Source organism: Eutrema salsugineum, unplaced genomic scaffold, assembly GCF_000478725.1.
Source record: "Eutrema salsugineum unplaced genomic scaffold, Eutsalg1_0 scaffold_8, whole genome shotgun sequence".
Classification (NCBI taxonomy): domain Eukaryota; kingdom Viridiplantae; phylum Streptophyta; class Magnoliopsida; order Brassicales; family Brassicaceae; genus Eutrema; species Eutrema salsugineum.
In genome coordinates this window covers 924,331-945,544 of record NW_006256414.1, presented here as the reverse complement: position 1 = coordinate 945,544, position 21,214 = coordinate 924,331, and the positions used below count along the sequence as shown (strand labels likewise).

The 21,214-nt window shown below is 34.4% G+C and overlaps 5 protein-coding genes across 5 annotated transcripts; 4 read left to right on the top strand and 1 right to left on the bottom strand.

Moving 5' to 3' along the window:
• The first annotated feature begins 1,771 nt into the window (after window positions 1-1,771).
• LOC18009970 (probable serine/threonine-protein kinase At5g41260) lies at window positions 1,772-5,086 on the top strand. The gene is made up of 10 exons (XM_006391676.2): window positions 1,772-2,267; window positions 2,374-2,594; window positions 2,698-2,833; window positions 2,925-3,058; window positions 3,142-3,247; window positions 3,338-3,423; window positions 3,520-3,708; window positions 3,837-3,989; window positions 4,156-4,269; window positions 4,354-5,086. The coding sequence occupies exons 1-10, from the start codon at window positions 2,186-2,188 to the stop codon at window positions 4,594-4,596; spliced, it is 1,464 nt and encodes a 487-aa protein (XP_006391738.1). The 5' UTR covers window positions 1,772-2,185; the 3' UTR covers window positions 4,597-5,086.
• Window positions 5,087-8,078: 2,992 nt separating this feature from the next.
• Window positions 8,079-10,267, top strand: LOC18009946. The gene is made up of 3 exons (XM_006391675.2): window positions 8,079-8,216; window positions 8,345-9,859; window positions 9,946-10,267. Exons 2-3 carry the CDS (start codon window positions 8,414-8,416, stop codon window positions 10,228-10,230), a joined length of 1,731 nt encoding a protein of 576 aa, XP_006391737.1. The 5' UTR covers window positions 8,079-8,216; window positions 8,345-8,413; the 3' UTR covers window positions 10,231-10,267.
• Window positions 10,268-10,682: 415 nt separating this feature from the next.
• On the bottom strand, window positions 10,683-11,033 carry LOC112082228 (defensin-like protein 278). The gene is made up of 2 exons (XM_024149706.1): window positions 10,979-11,033; window positions 10,683-10,843 (listed from the first exon to the last, which is right to left on the bottom strand). Exons 1-2 carry the CDS (start codon window positions 11,031-11,033, stop codon window positions 10,683-10,685), a joined length of 216 nt encoding a protein of 71 aa, XP_024005474.1.
• A 536-nt stretch (window positions 11,034-11,569) lies between these two features.
• On the top strand, window positions 11,570-14,431 carry LOC18010005 (nuclear pore complex protein NUP98A). The gene is made up of 3 exons (XM_006391674.2): window positions 11,570-11,777; window positions 12,207-13,609; window positions 13,692-14,431. The coding sequence occupies exons 2-3, from the start codon at window positions 12,226-12,228 to the stop codon at window positions 14,258-14,260; spliced, it is 1,953 nt and encodes a 650-aa protein (XP_006391736.1). The 5' UTR covers window positions 11,570-11,777; window positions 12,207-12,225; the 3' UTR covers window positions 14,261-14,431.
• Window positions 14,432-16,440: 2,009 nt separating this feature from the next.
• Window positions 16,441-18,269, top strand: LOC18010002 (cysteine-rich repeat secretory protein 8). The gene is made up of 2 exons (XM_024160799.1): window positions 16,441-17,271; window positions 18,051-18,269. Exons 1-2 carry the CDS (start codon window positions 16,441-16,443, stop codon window positions 18,267-18,269), a joined length of 1,050 nt encoding a protein of 349 aa, XP_024016567.1.
• The last annotated feature ends 2,945 nt before the right edge of the window (window positions 18,270-21,214 follow it).

The following is a 21,214-nucleotide window of genomic DNA, read 5'->3' as shown; positions in this document are numbered from 1 at the left end:
ATTTTACCTCCTAATTTTTGTAATAATAAAATTAATTTTCTGACAGTAACATATCAATTGTTTAAATCTTTTACCTCCTGATTTTTATAATTAACATATTAATTTAAAATTATTATTCAAGAAAATGAGGGAAAAAACTCTGTTTTTCAAGGTAAGGAACCAAAACAAAATGTGGAAAAAATCTCGATATCGCAGGTAGCCAGGTAAGATGGGATGGTCGGTGAAAAGGCGTTTCTACTGTTTGGAAATAAACAAAAATATTGGAGCGTTATGTCGGTGGCAATTATCTTGATGAACCTCAAATTTCCTTTCTCTTGTTCACATTCCCATTAATTATCCTCTTTCGTATTTCATTATGTTTTGAGAAAACGATAAATTGTTAACTATATAGCTGTAAGCGCAAATGGCATGTATGTGCATATTTAGCAATGAACTGGTTAATATAAAATATATATATATATATATACTATTTAAAGACAGCTACGAATCTATTAGATGGAATTAGAATAGGGTGCTTAAGTGTGTGCAATGCGACGCGTCCAGCATTATAACAATGCTGTTTCATAATATAAAACTTTACAAAGAAACCATTACAGAAGTGCAAAATGTTCGCTTAAAAACAAAAAAAACACACACACACACACATTTTGTTTCAACCATTACATCTGTCTCAATCTCATAAACCCTTCAAAACTATAAGTGCAAAATGTTCGCATCTATAAACTCCATAATCATAGTCAGACTATGTTTAAAAGAATTGTTTTAGCGGATTATTTTAAAAGCACGACAAGTAAAACACATATATATTTCTATTTTAGATTTAAATTTGAATTATAACACGGCAACAATACAAAGATGAACTAACAGATTACTTGTGTTGATAATATTACTTTCAAATGCATTTTATTCTAATAGTTGCATTAACCTTTTAAACCGTTTAAACAAAAATGAAAACCTTATAAACCGTTCATTAACATTTATAATGCAAACAATCGTATCCACGAATTTCTAGCAATCTTAGTATAGCCTCACTGTGTTTAAACGGGTTATCACAAGGATATATTTGTTATTTATTAAGGAGAAATATGTAAGCAAACTTGTGGTTGGTTACTCATCTTATCGAATAATGCAAGAAAAGTAAATTGATTTAGCGACTGTTTTTTTTCCTGGCTATGATTCACATTCATTTGTTTTAATCCGAGCGATAACAACAGTAATAAAAATTAATAAATAATAAATCAATTCAATTTTTTGTTTGTTATCTTCATACTATTTTAGTTGTGGACAAATATATAATAAATTGTGTGGAATAATGCAAAAAAGTAAATTGTTTAAAAATGAAAAATCAATTAAATAAAATTTTGAGCAAATTTGTGGAAGTGAAAAAACAACAACAAGAATGACTAAATGAGGATTAAAACAAGATGTAACACTTATACAAAATAAATAGACAACTTCCAACAAATTTCTTTGTTTGTTAGTACTGTTATACTATAATATTTCTGTTGTTTTTTTTTCTTCATAAAACCGTGTAATGTAAGAAAATATATGAACTAGAAATGTAAAATATCTTGATATTTTTTTTTTCTGTTTTTGATAACTCAAAAATTGATGGTTGTTATGTATGATAGCAAATATGAGTTGTTCCTTGAGTTTTATTTGACCCACTGGTGAGTTGACTTGGTGAGGCCTGCTGCTTTGCTGTTTCTCTCTTTCTTTTCTATACTAAACAAAAAAAAAAAGATTTAATTTTTAATTCTATACTTTCTGGCAAAGTTCTCTGCTTTTGTCTTCGAGAAAAATAAAGGATAGAAAAAGGCAACAAAAGAAAAGTTTCAGAAAATTTCGGTTCTTGAGCTTTCTCTCTCGAGCTAAGCACACACACGAGCGGCTCGATTCGTCATTTCACCTTTTTCCTTTTTCTTCCTCTTCCTCCTCTTCTTCTTCTTCTTTCTTCTTTTGCTCAATTTCAGTTTGTTTTTTTTTTTCTTCACCGATCGTTTTCTCGATTTTGACCATTTTGGTATCATTTTGTAAGTTGAAGAACATCAAGCTGAACTTTTTTTTTCTTCCTTTCGGGAACTTTGAAAAATTCAACACGGATTTGATCTGTTCAAAGTCTCGATTGATATAAATTAGCAAAAGAGACGCGGTTTAGGGTTTATGGTTTGACTGAAATACTGGAATGGGTTGTGAGGCTTCCAAGTTGTGTGCATTTTGTTGCGTTTCAGAGCCAGAAGGATCCAATCATGGAGTCACAGGCTTAGGTAAAACTTTTAGCTATGATCGAGCTTTCTTCAAAATTTTCTAGGTTTTGTTGTTGTTGTTGTTGTTGTTGTCTTAATCGTTGATTTTTTGTCTTTTTTTTCTTAGATGATGATAGGAGAGGTGAAGGGAATGATTTGCCTCAGTTTCGTGAATTCTCGATCGAGACGCTAAGGAACGCTACATCAGGATTTGCTGCAGAGAATATAGTTTCAGAGCATGGAGAAAAAGCTCCAAATGTTGTGTACAAAGGCAAATTGGATAATCAAAGACGTATTGCTGTCAAAAGGTTTAATAGGAAAGCTTGGCCTGATTCTCGTCAGTTTCTGGTAAAAATCTTGTTGCTGAATCTCCTTAAAGCTCTTACCTTTTTGCAATCTGGTGGGTTTACTTCTTGGATTTTTGAATCCCTATTTTTTTAATCTTCAATAGGAGGAAGCTAAAGCTGTTGGTCAATTAAGGAACTACAGAATGGCAAATCTGCTTGGATGTTGCTATGAAGGTGAAGAGAGACTTCTTGTTGCAGAGTTTATGCCCAACGAAACCTTGGCCAAGCATCTTTTCCACTGTAAGAATTTAGCTCGCCTTTTTGGTTATGCCTTTCTATGTATGTGTACATCAAGCTTAGTTTGTAAACAAAAACTATTGATTTGTTCTAGGGGAGTCACAACCGATGAAGTGGGCGATGCGACTAAGAGTAGCTTTACATATTGCTCAAGCTTTAGAGTATTGTACCGGCAAAGGACGTGCACTCTACCATGACCTAAATGCTTATAGAGTTCTCTTTGATGATGTAAGCTTACATGGTTTTTTCTTATATGCTTTTGTTCCCTGTTAATATGTGCATATAAAATCGTCACTTGTTTCTCTTCTTAGGACTCAAATCCAAGGCTTTCGTGCTTTGGTCTGATGAAAAATAGTAGAGATGGAAAGAGTTATAGCACCAACCTGGCGTTCACACCTCCTGAGTATCTCAGAACAGGTATATGCTTCTTGCATATCAGTTTTTAAATTCATTTGGAGTTGGCACAATTTTCTCTTGACATAATAGTTTGTGTGTTTGTTTCTACAGGTCGCGTGACACCAGAAAGTGTGATGTACAGTTATGGAACTCTGTTGCTTGATCTTCTTAGTGGAAAACATATTCCTCCAAGCCATGTAAGCTTTTGATTAAGGCCCATCTCTACCAAATCATTTCTGAGTGTCTGTCAAATCTCCTCAGATTAAAACTTTACTTGTACTGTTTCTTCGTAGGCTCTGGACCTTATACGGGACAGGAACATTCAAATGTTGATCGATTCATGCTTGGAGGGCCAATTTTCAAGTGATGATGGGACTGAACTAATACGGTTAGCATCTAGATGCTTGCAGTATGAGCCTCGAGAACGGCCTAACCCAAAATCTTTAGTCACTGCAATGATTCCTCTTCAGAAGGACCTTGAGGTACTTTTTCTACAACCATTAACTCTATAAACAATTCTGTTCACACTAAATCACATTAGCTCTTATATTTTTTTGCATTTGAAAAGATTATTTCTGAGACTAATAAAGAACCTGGTTAATCATGAAAGACTCCTTCACATCAACTGATGGGCATACCAAGCAGTGCCTCAACAACGCCTCTTTCACCACTCGGAGAAGCATGCTTGAGAACTGATCTAACGGCTATACATGAGATTGTTGAAAAACTTGGATATAAAGATGATGAGGGTGCAGCCACAGAGGTTCCTTTCCTAATTCCAAACTTGTTCTTAATCATTCTTGTAAATGTCTCATTGCGAGTCCTTGGCTAGATTATAACTTTGGGATCTTCAGTTAATTGGTCTTCCTTGTTTCTTATTGTAACCTGATGATCACCTCTTTTTGGCTTGCTCGTTGCGTCGTTTTCAGCTTTCGTTCCAGATGTGGACCAACCAGATGCAAGATTCACTGAACTTCAAGAAAAAGGGAGATGTTGCTTTCCGACATAAAGACTTCGCCAATGCCGCTGAATGCTATTCTCAGGTTAGATACTTTGTTGCTTTCGTAAGTATATTCTAGGCAACTCCCACCACAATTTTCTGATCCAAAAGAGTTTTGTTTTGACAGTTCATAGAGGGCGGGACAATGGTTTCCCCAACTGTTTATGCAAGGAGAAGTCTGTGTTACTTAATGAATGAGATGCCCCAAGAGGCATTGAACGATGCGATGCAAGCCCAAGTGATATCTCCTGCTTGGCATATCGCATCTTATCTTCAAGCTGTAGCTCTATCAGCTCTAGGACAAGAGAACGAAGCTCACGCTGCTCTTAAAGACGGATCAATGCTCGAAAGCAAAAGAAATGCGCTATGATGATGATACAGAAACATGAAGAGGAAAGCGAGAGAGGAAACAAGTAGATTGTTTTGTCTTCTTACATTACCGAAGTGTCCCCCATAGGTTTTGCAGTAGATAGAAGCTACTACACTGTTCTCATATCGTGTGCATCATCACTGGTCAGTATCGGGTTTCGCTCTCCTTGTTCCCTTCCCTTTTCTTTTTATCTTTTCTTTTTATAAAAATCATCACTTGAAGCATTCATCATTTGGTCTACTGCCGCGTATTGGACTCTGTTTTTGTTTTTTCGGTTACTCATTACTGGCATGAACAAATTCCCTGTTATACAAAAGAAAAAGTTTCGTACTTTGATGGAGATTTGGTCATAGATTGGGAACAGTGTGATTGTGGATTTGCTTTGATGAGAGTTCCATTATTTGTAATCAATGTTTTGTAATATGTATGTAAAGAAGAAGAGAGCACTATGTATTTGGTTTTTTGATGATCTTTTGAATTTTGCATATTAGAAATGTTGTTGTGTTTTCATATTTGTGTTGGTTTCGTTCTTGCACTTTGCAGATATCAGTATCTCGCACAGCCACAAACACAAGCATATACTCATAGTTACCATAAGATCCTAATAGTCATCTATTATCACGTGATATCATATAAATTTACTAAGTAGCTGGATTTTGGAAAACAAAAAAAAAGTGGAATAGGGCTCAATCGTATTCGAACCGGTGACCTCTCGATCTGAGCTATAGGCCATTGGTTGACTAAACGCTATCTACAACACACTATATAGGTGTTAATTGGTTCACCCGCCCGCTATCACTCGCAAAAGCAGCGTTTGCCGTTGGTAGCGGTTAGTTGCGTTTTATCACAATCATAAAAATTGATGTAAACCGTTCCGTATCTTTTTATACCGTTGAAATCCAAAAACTGCTTCCCGCCAACGTTTGCGGTTGTGGACGGTAGCGATTGGATAAAACAAATTTTTTAAAAAATAAAATCACGCTAGAAAAAAAATAGAAGATCACGTTAAAAACAATTATAAAATCCTAACCCTACTAATCTTCTCTTATATATATAAACCCTAAACTTCTCACTTTTTCTATCAAGTTCTAGTTTCTAATCATGACTTTCATATCAGTTGAAGAAAATTAAAATACAAGTAAGTGCCATAATACTTTGGTTTAGTTCATTTATATTAACTAGGTGAATACCCCGCACATAAAGTGCGGGTTTTTTTCTTCAACTACTTCAAATTTATATATTTTTTCTTTTTCTAAAAAAAACATAATAATCAATTGATATATTATTATAAATCAATCAATTTTAAATGCAATATCATTAAAAATTTTAAATTTTTATACCAAAAAAACATCAATATTTTTAATTAACTATAACATAAATTCTTGTTCAATATTTACATAAATGTTATTTAAGAATCAATTAATAAAAAAACTTTTCATATTATTAAAAAATCAAAAGTTTTTATACAAAAAATCATCAATATTTTTAATTAATTATAACATAAATTTTTGTTTAATATTTATATAAATGTTAATTAAGAATCAATTAATAAAAAAACTTTTCATTTTCTTTGAGTGGTTAAGAACTTAATATTAAAATTTATTAATTAATTTTATTTAAAAATTATAACTTCAAATTAAAAATTGACACATGTCATCTCCATATTAACTCTAAAATGCTGAGGTGGCACTCATATAGAAAGAGTTGGCCATCTTTTATATATAAATTTTTTCTGTTTCCACTTTTAAAGTAAAAAATTATTAATATGTATCTTATTAATTACAAAATTAGTTTGTTATAATTCTTTTTTCTGTTCTTCAGAAAGTTACATAATTAAACGAAATGACATGTGCATTACTTCAACGAATCATTGTGGAAAAATAAACTCAAGATAAATATTCTAGATTCTAGATTCAACGAATCATTGTGGAAAAATAAACTCAAGAAAAAATGTATTTTGAATACTAATGAGCAATTTGGAGTTGATTTGAGTTGGGGTCGTGCTAAAAATTGATTAGATCAATTGAAGAAATTTTACATCATACATATGATAATCCAGAAGATCCACGTATTGGAACAAATTTTTTTCAGTCTATTACATTATTAGACACAATTTTGGGTGATGTTTCTAATAATTGAAATAAAATATATTATTATAAAATTTATTAGTTTTTAAAATAATTATTTAGTATTTATTTATAAGATGTATTAATTATTTTAAAATAGTGATTTTGATATGTATCATATAGTTTTTTTTGTTTTTTTATAAATATATATGATGTTTATCTTGGTAATTTTATATTTAATTTCTAAAACAACCGTTGGTTTGCCTGTCAAAAATGTCCTGCAAACAGATTCGCTTTAAAAAATTTAACCAGTCGTGTAAACCGCTGAATAAAGTTCAAAACCACAATCGTTCGGTTCCGCAAACTTCCGCACTCACAACTGCAACCGCTGCGGTTAAACCAATCAAGCCCATAGTCTAATAATTACCAAATTGGGCTTTATCTAAACATTCTGTTAAAGCCCATTACGGATAACAAAAAGCATGCTTTTTTAGTTTGTCTTCACTGCTTCTTCTTCTTCTCTCTCTCTCCAGTCGCCGGCGAGAATCACTATCGACCCTGAAGCTCATGTCTTGTCAAAATGTTGGCCTTCAAGCCTTGATTATGCTACTTTGTGTTTCTGAGCAATTGAAGAGTGACCTTAATTTTATTTTACTTGCCGCTTTTGGCTTTAACTTGGCAGATCTTTTGCTGGAAATATGACCTGCAACTATATGGGCTTTTAACATGGTTGCTGAATGTTAAGAGGATTCGAAAATTGCTAGTTATACCATTCATCTGTTCTTCCATGACTTATTATTTTTCAAAGAGAGGTACTTTTCATGTTAAGTGTAACGTTATCATATATGGTATGATGCATGAAGCATGATTAAACGGTATTTTTGCTCCCAATGTAATTTTAAGATGGGAAGTCCAAAATGTCAAACTAAGAGGAAAATGTAAAGCCATAGGTGGATCAAATTAAGAGTAACATCTGAGAAAGAGATGAGTTCTTTTAGCTAAAATCTTAAAAATGCCACCTTTCCTCTTGTTATTTGGAGTTGCTTATATATTTAATAGAAGAGATTTGAAAGAAAATGTACAGAAAAGTTGTTATTTTTTTTTTAATGTACTGGAGTTTCGAAGGCTCCTCTCCGCTCTGGATATTCTTCTTTTGATTTTTAGTTGGATTAATGATTGTATCTGCTTTTAATTCTACTACCCTTCAGGATCACTACTCTGAAACCATCGATTGGTAATTGATTGTTTCTTTTTGCACACCCTTTCTATGATTGGCTTAGAATGCAAGTGAAATTAAAGCTGTGTCTTTTTTATAATGATTTTTTGTACAACTTTTTTTTCCGTTGCTTTCATTACATTCACAACTAGTTGATTCCTATGTTACATGGGGCTTTAGATCTGTAAAATTGTAGCTGAATTTTGACCTCTTTATCGAGATTTGCAACTTTAGCTTCTTCTCTTTGTAAAGGTTCATGAACAGTGACAGTTTCCTCAAGAAGCTGCATTCAGATTTTGCATCCTCTTTTGCTCTTCCATCATTTTCAGAACTGACTCGTAAGTAATCTTTTCTATTCATTTTCTGTATCTGTTTGCTAGCTTCTCTTCTGCATTAAGATCAAAGGCTCCTTGTTTGTCCATGGAGCTGATATTACAATAATGATCAAGGTATTTGCCTTCAACAGATCTTCTGCAGAAGTTTGGCCTTTTTCTGATGGTGATAGAGATTTGTTAATTCTACAAACGCAGCAAAGATGTCACAATGTTCTGAAAACGTTATCCCTACTCTACGTGATTTCTTCAACTCCCAGAAGCCAGGGGAAGAGGATGAGTTTATGTTCTATCGAGTTCTCAACTCCTCGTGCAAGAGCATTCCTCCGAGACCTACAAAACTGGGAAACAAGGCAAAGGAGAGACACGGTTTCTTAAACCATGCTTCCAAGGAAAGAAGCAGAAGGAACATATCAGATGCCGAGAGGTTTTCCGTGGAACAATATTCTTCTGGTGGTTTCTTTGGGGTTCGTCTGAACACAAACGCGAGACAACAACAACAACAACAACAACAACAACAAAGATCAGCTATGTCTTTAGGTTCAGAAAGAAACATGGAACCGAGATTGCAAAAGTCATTCTCCGCTAGAATGCAATTGCCGTTTATGTCTTCTTCAAAGGGAAGCAATCAGTCTTCTTCTACGAATAGTTCAAGCTGGTTTAGCCGTATCAAGAAACTCTCTAATCCATTTTCAAATCGAAATCCTCTGATACCAAAATCAGGCGAGATCAAGGTCAGTGGCAGAGATATGCTCTCAAGGAACGTTTCCTTCAGAAAGTCTTCACCTGTTCATCTACGTGCCCATCTCAGCATGGAATATGAACTTGGTATGCCTGTCTTCACGTTCTCGCTAGACCACCCGGATGATGTGTATATGGCCAGTACATGGATGGATGATAATGACTCTCGGTTTGTCTATTCGTTTCGCTACATCCGTGCAAGAAGCAACAAAAACCTCGGTGAACGGCGGTTCAATGTTTCAGGTATAGAATCTTTGTTGATAGGACAGATGCAAGTCTCAACTCACATCTGCTTAGAGCCAGAACCATATGAAGATCCTGTGGAATCAACTGTGTCAGAATTCATTCTTTTTGACATTGCACGTGCACAGAGAAGTGGCTTCAAGCATGAGCTGCTATCAAGACAGAACAGTTTTAGAAGAGGATTGGATCCGAGTACAGAGACAGAGAACAGAGTATATGATGGCTCAATTAACTCGAACCTAAGAAAAGAAAAGCTGCCAAGGCAGAACAGTTTCGGCCGAGGACTGACCCGTACGCTATCAAAACGTTCAGAGACTAGTGCATCTGATCCTTGGCCAGCCTCGGATTTACATCCAGGCCTAGAGATTGCCGCAATAGTTATTCGAGACTCTTCCTCTAGCAATGAGAGTTTTGGGTACATGAAGAACAGTGAACTCTCAAGTCGAGAGGTGAAAGTTATAGTTCCAACAGGAAACCACGGTTTGCCTGATGCAGAAAACTCATGTCCTACGCCGATACTGCAGAGATGGAGATCAGGTGGAGGCTGTGATTGTAGCGGATGGGACATGGGCTGTCACCTTTTTGTCTTGGAAACTCCTGAAACCCATTTTTCAGAAGAGCCAAAACTCATCAACAATCACCACGGCTTAGAACTATTCATTGAGGTAAGATCTTTTCCTTGTGGTACCAAAGTATTATTCAACTCAACTCTCTCTTGATCTTGAGATATTGAAAGAAATCTGCGTTTCAGGGCGGGAAGGAGATCACACCGGCAATGACAATGGTGTTCATCAGAGAAGGACATTACGAGGTAAACTTCCACGCAAAGCTCTCAGCTTTACAAGCATTCTCAGTCTGTGTCGCCGAGCTGCATAAAACTGTTACCTCAAGAGGAGAAAGAAGCAACTCTTTGTCTAGATGCAGTTCACTCAGAGAGCTTATTGACATGGAAACTCCGGTAAACAGAGATACCAGAGAAGAAGTACTTTCGTCTTTCATGCCTAACGTCACTTTCTCTCCAATTTCAAGGGTTTAAGACATATAAGAAAGTTATCTTTTCCTCCTTTCCTTTATAGGCATATATATACATACATTTTACCTTGTATCATAAAACAATCAGGCATAATCTTGGATGCATTTGCAGATGAAATTAGTAAAGTTTAGAATTTCAGTAGCACAAATGTTTGTACATTGTCCTGATTACTCGAAGAAAGTTGCTTTCTTTCAAAATTATACGCCCACCCTTTTCATATTAAGTATTGTTTTAGAATTTTCTATATATTTGTGACATGGTGGGATGGTACTGTTCAGTTCTGTAGCAATTTTGCGTCTTGGAAATTGCAACAAGTAATGGTTAAACCCTAGGATCGCCGAAGAACAAGGAAAAGAATAAGATTTTTATTTCTTTGTGTAAATAAATATAATTCCAATGCAAAAAAGAATATTTGAATCAGAAGCAAACGAAAATTGATGTGTGTAGGGGTGTTTCTAGCAACAATTAGGATTTCCGGGTACGCAGGCACAAGTATGAAATTGGCACTTGTGAATGGGACCTTTGCAAAACTTAGCGCAATCTTGATTGGTATTGCATGTTATAGGCCTCAACACATCATTTGTGCCTTCTTGCATCCTCGCACTCATCACCACACCTATAAAATATACACACACCAAACTCATTACATAAATTCGTTATTTTCACAACGTATTCAAAAAGCTTACGTACAAAACTACATATATATATATATACATATATATATAAATATATTGAGAAAGAGATGACTAACATGAGGTAAGGAGGAGAGCGAAGAAGAAGATGGTGAATGTGAAAGAGCTTTTCATGTTTCCTCACTTAAAAACGTGTGCTTGAAAATATATAAAGACTTGTAATATTTTGTGTGCTTTTCCATTGATCTCAACTCATACGTATATATACTAAATTTTAGGGAGAGTTTAATTTTGGAACAAAGAAACTTTAACTGTTTTTGGTATTCTCTTTCCTTTGTACTCTCAATGTATATTCAATTCAAATATTTTCCTCTGATATTCTTCACTAAACGATATTTGATTCAAATGTAAATTTTCTATACAAGCATTTTTTTTTTCTTAAAATATGGCCACATGTTAACAGTTTGGTCAATACCCAAAGTTTCATTTTAGATATATAAAACGATTTATTTCTTAAAATGGCTTAGGCTGTGAGTTCATTTTTAATAATATTCTCTGTTTAATAAACTAAAGTTATATTTTCTCTAGCACAAAAGTTACAAGGCAAAAAAAAGTAAATGATGAAGATTTCTCAAATTTTAAAATAATCTTAAGAAGCGTTTAAGCGTTTAAGCATTAAGAATAATGGGTTTGTCTTATGTCGAGACCGTCCGGCGTGAAAACAACGCCTGAAAATAAAAAGAGAAAAAAGTCTTAAAAAGAAGCGTTTAAGCGACGCGGGCAAATGACGAAATCCTTTCTTATATATTGAAAGATCACTTTTTTTCTTCGTCTTCATCTTCTTCCTTTTCAATCTCCCCATAAAAACCCTAACTTTTATTTCAGTTTCAGTATCCGAAACCCGCCATTGTTGCCTCCGTAAGTTCCTCTTTCTTTCTGTTTTCATCTCTTTGTCGTTGCTGCCTCTTATTTGTCCAAGGTTCAATTTTCTTCTTACACTTGACGATTTTGTGGGGGTTTTTTTTTTTTAATGTAAAGCTATGATCTTTTTGAATAGTGATCGATATATTCTTTGTTTCTGTTTGCTTGATTTGGTTTGGATGATATATTTTTTGTTAATAGGGCTTTGGGTTTTTGAAAGCTTTAGTCTTCCGTCTTATGCACGCCTTTACAGACTGTTTCATCATAGTCATAGACTCGCTCTCGTCTCACTAGATTCTCTGTTAACCATTGATTTCATAAGTTCTGCAAATTATCTGTCGATTTAGGGGTTTTCTATTTCAATCGATTAAAGTTATCCTCAAATGTTGAACAAAATTGTTTCTTTTTATCTTTCCTTGTTATCAGTTTGAAGATCAAAAGAAGAATGAGGATTGATTGTTCTAAGCCAGAGGAATGTGGTTGCGTCTTTGTTACCTGTTACCATTGTCGCACTTCAGGCATACTCAATACTCAAGAATCCGAACCGAGCAATGTGATTGCATCATCTGTCGCTACAACAATGCCGGCTAGTTCCCGACCAGTTCAAGCTCTTGGACATGATTCTGCTGCTATCGGTTCCACCACCTCAACATCATCTCCAGTTCGATGTTCTTCACCAATCAGATCCGGAACACTAACTCCATTGGCTCCTCCTGACATCACACCGGTTAGTTCCGAACCAGCGCAATCTCTTGCCCCAAACAACCTCGGTTCTGGTTCATCTGCTGCTCCCACGTCATCTACATTCGTGAGGCCAATACAAGCTCATGGGTTTGGTTCCTGTGCATCTGCTGCTCCTACGTCTTCAACTGCATCTCCAGGACAGATTTCTTCACCAACCAGTTTCGCATTCGCTCCTTCTGCCACATCGTTTAGTTCTGCACCAGCGCAAGCTTCTGGCCCTACCATTTTTGGTGGTTTAATGCAACCTAGGTTTGGTTTTGGTGCATCTGCTGCTCCCAAACCATCTACCACATCCTCAACTTCATCTCCAGTTCAAAATTTTTCACCAACCATGTTTCAATTCCATCCTGCTGTTACTTCAGTTAGTTCTGCATTTGCTGGTCCCACATCACCTATAAATGGGTCAATGCAAACTCCTGTCCAAGCTAGTGCAGCAAACACTTCGACATCCTTTAGCTATGGAGATTTTGGCAAGACTGCTTCTTCTTCTCTTTCACAGTTTAGGAACAGTGTTGATTTGGCCAGACCTGTCGTTGGTTTCTCGTCAGCAGTAAACACATCAACTACCACATCAGTTTTTGGTGCTCCTCGAGTGAGTGTTTCTTCAATGTTTGGGCCAACACAAGATTTTGCCAAGACTAGTTTTGCTTCTCCTTCAGTGATTAGGAACGGTTTTGATTTTGCCAGAGCCGACGTTGGTTTCCCGCCGGCAATAAATACATCAACTACCACAACTGTTTTTGGTTCTCCTCCTCCAGCGAGTGTTTCTTCACTGTTTGGACCAACGCAAGATTTTGCCAAGACTAGTTCTGTTTGGCCTTCAAACACTAGCCCGAAAAATCCATTCAGCAGTTCGTTTCCCGGATTTGGTGTTGATTACTTTCCTGGATCTCCCTTTAACCATTTTGGATCAAACCCACCAACCACTGAACAAGGTAGTAGGTTTCCTCGTTATGCACCTACACCCGTAGATTGTGATTTTCGAGGACATCGCAATATGATTACTTCCATAGCTGCTTCCAGTTCTTACCAACATAAAAGCCATGAAGAACTAAGGTGGGAAGATTACAAACACGGAGACAAAGGTAACTAACTCATTAGTCATATCTTTAATAATAACATTTTCTGTTTATAGATCTCTCTGTAATTGACTAATCTCATGTTCAGGTGGGATCGGATTTTTTCCTCCTGCTCATGTCTCTCCCGGCTCAAGGCCAAACGCTTTCTTTTCCCCATCGCCGTCGATATTTGCTCCTCGAATCATACCTGATCATCGTCACAGGACAACCACTGTTACAACGGAAGGAAACATGAAAAATTCTGGCTTTGGCTTCCCTGCTGCTGGTGGAACAACATCTTCTTCATCATCCTCTACATTTCCTGTTTCTGCTCCCATAAAGAGTGTTGAGAGACCCCATGAAACCGTTGCTGTTTCTTCCCCAGCATCCGGATGCACAGCATGTGGACCTAAGAGTAGCTCCTCTGCATCTGGCTACTCTGGCTTTAATGTTGCCACGACTCCTCCTTCAGCTGCCATATCTCTTCCCGGGTTGTTCTTTTCTACCGCTGGTTTTTATCCTATGATGTTTGGTACAACAAATCTTGAAGCTCAAGGTACAACAACAAATCCAGCTCTACAAGCCTATCCCATGATGTTTGGTACAAATCTTGCAGCTCAGGCCTATCCTGTTCATGGTTTGATTCTTCTCCCATTCGCCGCCATGAATCTGCAATAAGTGCGTCTCTCTTTGCTTCAAACTCTGTCAGTTTATATTGTAGGACTAAGTCTCTGTTTTGCTCAATAGTCATAAAACAACTGTGTCAACTCTATGATTTTGTCTTCGTGAAGATTATTAGTTTTACATAAATTTGTTCTTTCTCTGAATTTGTACAACAACATTATTAAAAAAAAAGCCTCTTTTCTATCTACTACAGATTCTCTTCTGTCCTCTGTTTTGTTAAACAACAAAAATCACACACAAAAACGGCAAGAAACATTCCATTCCTCTGTATCTTTTTTTTCGGAGACTAAGTAAACAGATGAGTCAACATTATGATTTTGTCTTAGTATGAAATCATCTGATGATTCATATGGTTTTTACATGTTCTTCCTCTGAATTGGTACAACATTTTCATTTGGATGTTATTTTGAATGAATTAACAAAAAAAGGCTCTTTTTCTTTCAACTATAATATCTCTCGCTGCTCTGTTTTGCTTTAGAGACTAATTAAACAAACTAGGGTTGAGTCCGCACTTCACACGAATTTTAATCTTGTTTATATTTTATATGTTTTATATATTATTTCTTAATATATAATTTGTTTGATTTTTTTAGTATATTAATTAATTTCTTATATTTGCCTTGTGTTATTAATTCATTTGTTATGTTAGTTATCTTTATTAGAGTGTCTATATAACAATAAATTTTCTTAATTATATTATAAACTTCTTTTAATTTTTTAATTTTGTGTATTTTTTTATTTTTTTGATTTTTTTCTCATTCTCCATCTTCATATTCTCATAGTTTGTTATCTTCATCTTCTATTTTCTTTAGTTACCTTTAACATCTTTGTCTTCATATTTTCTAAAATTTATCTTGTTCTCCTTTGTTATCTTTGACATTTTTGTCTTCATATTTTTTAAAATTTCTCTTCATCAGCTTCATATTTTTCTTCTTTTTATTTTTTATTTTAAAATTCTTTTTCATGGTCTTCAACTTCTATTTCTTCTTTTTTCTTTTTTTTTTGGTTTTTTATCTTCTTCTTCTAATATTAATTATTTCGTCTTCATCTTCTTTTTTATATTTTGATTTATATTATCTCTTCTATTTTTCTGTCTTTTGATTTTTTTTAATTATTATTGTTTATTCTAATTTTTTCAGTTTAATAATATATCATTTTTAATAAAATATAGATAGTTTTAATTTATTTAGTAGTACAAAGTTATTTAATTATTGATACATCAACTGTCATTTATTTCTTTTTTTTTAACACTAAAATCATTTTTATTAAATTTAATTATACTTAATATATCATTAATAAATATATATATATGTATTAAATACATATTTATTTATGGTTTGCTGATGTGGACACCCTAGATGAAGAGAAAACTCTCCTATTATATAATAGATGGTTATTTTGAATCCTTAATTTCTAAGCTGTTTTCAAATTAGGGTTTGAAGCACCAAACAAAATAAAGTAAACATGGTATTACATGAAAAATATTATGACCGAATATTGTTTCAAAGGAAGGATTAAACCATGATATTTAGAGATCTCTAACTAAGAGAGTGTTAGCTATTAATGAGGTCTTCCAACATTTTTAACTAGAAAAATACTTCCAAACAAAAATGAAATATTTTAACAAAAAAAAAAAAACAAAAATGAAATATGAAATATGAAAAGTAAAAAAAAAAAACAAATTCAACTAAATGACTTGATCAGGATTTTAGATTATATATCTTATTTGGATTTTGGTTTTGATGACCATGGTCATATATTTGGATGATTCTACCGAAAATCCAAATAACTGTTTGTGTTGACCTTGAAGATTTAGTCTTTGCGTCAGATCTTGTCTTCCAAACTTCAATATATATATATATATATAGAACAAGTCCATGTTTCACTTCATACGTTAACAAAGTTTAATATTTTATTAACTTTATGTTTTTGTCTTATGGTTTAAAGAACAAGTAAATAAAAGATGATGTTCTTTGTTCAGAAATTTGGATTCAACTCTTATTGATGAAATCATCTGATTAATTCACCTGCAGATACAAGATCTGTTCTCCCTCTGATTTGGTATAGGACGTTACATATTTGAATGAATTAAAATAAAACAAGAATTTTCCCTATATATTGCTTGCTTTCTCCTCTGTTTTAATGTATCTTCACAAACAAGAAAGAACAAGAAAATGGCAAATTTCATCAGATTCTCTGCTTATTTGTCTTACTTCTTCTTCCTCTCTCTATTATCTCAAAAAATCATGTCCCAGCCTCAACACATGCACACTTTCTGCGACGAGTTATCAGAAAACTTCAAACAAACCAGCCCATACAAATCAAACCTTGATACCCTACTCTCCTCTCTCCGCGACCGTTCCTCTCTTGGAACCTATTCCAATGTCACAATCGGTATTAGCCCCGACACAGTCCATGGCAAGTTCCTCTGTAGAGGAGATATCACCAAAACATCTTGTTCGGACTGTGTCAAGACCGCAACCCTAGAGATCACTAAAAACAACTGCACTTCTAAAAAAAATGCTATAATATTCTATGAGGAGTGTATGGTTCGATACTCCAATGTCTCCTTCTACAGTCTCGTAGAAAGCGGACCTTGGTCCGCTAGATACTCTCTCGATTCTTTTCCTGATTCCATTTTCAACCCGTTCCAACAAACTTTATCTAATAAGGTAGAGCAGCTAATTATCCTCACAGCATCAAAGTCTTCTTTGTCTTCTTCGACGCCGTATTATGTGAGGGATAGGGGACAAGTGAATCAATTCGACGAATATTCGTATACATTAGACACAATGGTTCAGTGTAGTCCTGATCTTGATCCAGCAAATTGCAGCGTATGCTTGAGACTTGCGGTCCAAGGAATATCACACTGTTGCAAGAATGCTCGTATAGCTCAATTATATATTCCTAAATGTTTTTTAAGGTATGACACAGCCGGGTTGCCAATTGCACAGTCACCGAGTGGCTCATTCTCTGTTAAAACTATGGAAGGTGAGCATAATACTGTGTCCTCGATTATTTTTTTTTATTCGTCTACATCATTTGGTCTATGTTTACATGCTAAAATAGCTTGTTTATATTTTAGATGAAAACCTCATTTTTTTCTTCTTTTAAAAAATGATGTTTTTATTTTGACTTTCTCATAATAAAAGTCCAACTATCAGGAAGATAATTGAATTCGCAATCATAAAAAATTAATATGTTTGGCCTTTTGGTGTTGCAGGTGGGAGAATTATCATTACAGCCATGGCAACTTCGGTGTTAGCATTTATTGGTCTATAATCTAAAATCAATTGATTGACTATATATGAAATTTTATTTATAGTGTATTTCACAAATATGTGTGACGTGTGATGTGTTATCATATTTATTTATTCGTTTTAGACGGCATCTTATTTTTATTTATTGTATAAAAATAACCAACATATATATAGATAGAACGTCTCTCCCAAACTTCAATCTGAAAAATACCTTTTCTTGTACCGAAGTTGCAGATCCATCTTGTGAACTGCAAAAGGTAAAATATATCTTTGCTTCTATTCCAAAATTCTGTTCTTTACATGATTTTAGGGCTTTGTATTGGAAACCTTACCTAAAATCATGTAAATAACAGAATTTTGGAATAAAAGCAAAGATATATTTTACCTTTTGCAGCTAACAAGATGGATCTACAACTTCGGTAGAAGAAGAGGTATTTCTCAGATTGAAGTTTAGGAGAGACGATCTATCTGAATTGTTGTTGTTGTTGCTGCTTAAGTCAACAACATCTGCTGCTACTTGGCAGGATGCTTGTGGTGCAGCCAGAAAGGGGAAGACAATAGTGGTCGAAGAGCAACATGGAGCACCCAGAAGCCAAAGCCATGATGGAAAGGATAATATACCACAAGCATCCAGCAATGAAAATGTATGGAACCTCAACTTTAATGGGATGCAGAGATGTGGGTATAATCCAGAATTCTCACTTGACTGCAAACATGCTGCTGCTTTTGGGGTTAATATATAGTAGCAGATCAAAGGGTTTAGAAAACATTGTTGGAAAAAATATTTTTTGCTTTGTAGTGAGCAGGTTCATTGTAAGCTGAGATTACATGTACTTGTACTCTTTCTTATTTGTAATAAGTTTCATCATTACTAGAAAGAATCCTGGTTTTGTTGAATTCTTTATCAGTTTCCATAGTTTTAATTCAAATGAACATATATATAGATTTTTTTCCTAGTGCCGTAAAAAAAAGAGATTTTTTTCCTAGTTTTTCTTTCGTAAATTAAATTTATTTTTTGTAATAGATTATTAGAAAATCTCTTGAACACCAGACATAAACAATAGTATGAGTATTATTTTTTCTCATCACGCAAAATCGGTAAAAAATTGTCTACAAGTGGGAAATACATAAAATAATGCTATTTTTATAACTATTTTTCCTAATTCAGAAATGGATTTAACTTCTTCCAATTATTTTGTAAAAATCTGCAAATGCTATCAGTTGTTACCCAAATTAAAAATTGTGTTATCACTAGGCAAGATGTTGTAATTATTATTTGTATATAACATGTACCAGTTATTTGTTAAGGGGATTGTGAGGTTATCAACACTTTTCAGTATTCACTTCACTGCAAATAATAACAGGACTAGCGTTGTTGACAAAAAAAAATTTACGAGATTATTGTTCTCATTGGGGCGTAAGGCCTATGCGTTATATTTGCGCGTTGGTCCTCTTGTATCTTTGAAAGAATTCTGAAGTTTAGACACAGTAGGAGAGAGAAAAGAAAAAAGAGAGTCTTTACTCCTCAGTGTGGGAGAGAGAGAGAAAGAAGAGCTGTAAAGCACATGATCTCAATACCATTGTGGCCTCAGCCGTTGGCTACAGCTCTCTCGCAATGGCTTTAGCCAGCATTGTTTTACCAAGGAGCAAGATTCCTCTGAAAGGCTTTAAAAGACCTCTTGTGAAGAGATCTGGCCTTTGGAGAGGAAGCATTACAAGCTCTAATGTGGAAATCTTATGAATACTATTTATTAAATCTCTTATAAATAACCCCAAATGTGTATTTTTTTAACTTTATAATATGTTACGGTAAACGAGTACAACACTTTCATAAAGAATTCAACAAAGATCACCATGTATGGATGTAGAGATGGTAAACCTATATATCTATATGATTATCTTCATCCAAATTAAAAACGAAAATATCCTACTGGCTTTACTTTTTAGTTAGAGTTAAAAGAGAATTTTCTGAAGTGGTTTTGATATAATGGTTTAGGAGAAAAATCATGACTAAATATTATTTTGAATCCTTATTGAGATGTTTTCAAATTAGGGTTTGGAGCACCAAACAAAGTAAAGTGAACATGGGTATTAGCATGAGAAATATTATGACCGAATATTGTTTCAAAGGGAGGATTAAACATGATCTTTTAGGGATCTCTAACTAAGAGAGTGTTAGCTATTAATGAGGTCTTCAACATTTTTAACTAGAAAAATACTTCCAAACAAAAATGAAAAGTAAAAAAAAAAAAAGTTCAACTAAATAAATTGATCAGGATTTTACATTATTTTATTTGGATTTTGGTTTTTATTGTAAGACCGCAAAAATCCGAATTGAAATTACGAAGTAAATCAATGAAATTATAAATGATATCTTGAGGAAATAGTATGAAAACGAGACTTTGAAAACCGATTTGAAAACACTAACTAATACGGAGTCGAGATTTGATCTCTTTCCTTAATTCAATAAATCGCCCGTAATGTGTGATGGTTTGTTACGATTTTTGAATCCCAGGATAAAACCGTGATAAGACTATTATGCAACACCCATAATAGAATCTGCAAACCGAAATAACTACGCCATAACTCACTAGACACTTAGTATATTAATACAAGAGAGAATTGCTAGAAGCTATTGTTTTTCTGTGTGGTTTTCTTTTCTGTCTGGATGCCTTTCTCTCAAGAGAGGCTATGTATTTATAGTAGAAGATCATAGTGAAAAACTTTTCCAACTACCAATGTGGGATTTTTTACATGTCCTTTTTTTCCTTTTCATTCACAAGGATTTTCCTTTTTAATAAAGGTTTTTCTTTTTACAAGGGTTTTTCTTTTTACAAGGTTTTCCTTTGTACAAGGTTTTTTTTTTTTTAAAAAAGGTTATTTCCTTTATTACAAGGCTTTTCTACTGGGCCATAAGACCTCATTTCAATTCACACATAAACAATTTTATAAGCCCGCAAGCTTTATAAAAAATAGTTCCAACAATCCCCACATGAATAGAAATGACTTTAAACATATGCAGACTCGATAAACTTATGCAGACCAGACTCAAACTAGACTACAGACTCGACAGACGGACTTTTTGAGAGTATAAACGAAAACTAACTGTATCTGAGGTAGTAGCATATTTCAGCTTTGAACCACTCATTGTTACATATGTCGGATTTACTCAGCCAGGAAGTGAACGCGATGTCTTGAACCACCCAGATTTTTGTGTAAACCAAGTCAACAGATATAACCCAGCTTCATCTTCTCGTAGCGTTCAGTTCTCTATTGTGTTCATTGTGGCCTTGAACGTGCCTGGTTTATCATGAGTGAACTTAGAGAGTATAGCCTTGTCTTCATTCTCCTAGAACGGCCTCATTTCACACTCACTAGGTGATTGCCATGTACCTGTCATATACACAGAAAGTATCCTGTTATACTCTATATACATGTATATGAAGGCTATGGTCTTATCTCATTAAAAGCCATAAAGCTTAACCTTACATAATTACAGGAAGCACTGTTTATCATCATGGAAATTGAGCATTTTTACAGTGCTTTTCTTAGATTCTGCTTGATTTAGTTGTCCCTTTGAACCAACATCTTGGGATCTCCAATCGCGTAGGTGGGATTTCCATCAAACATCCTCTTTCGTGATAGGCAATAAGCCCATTCCCTTAGATGATTTAATGATTTGATCTCG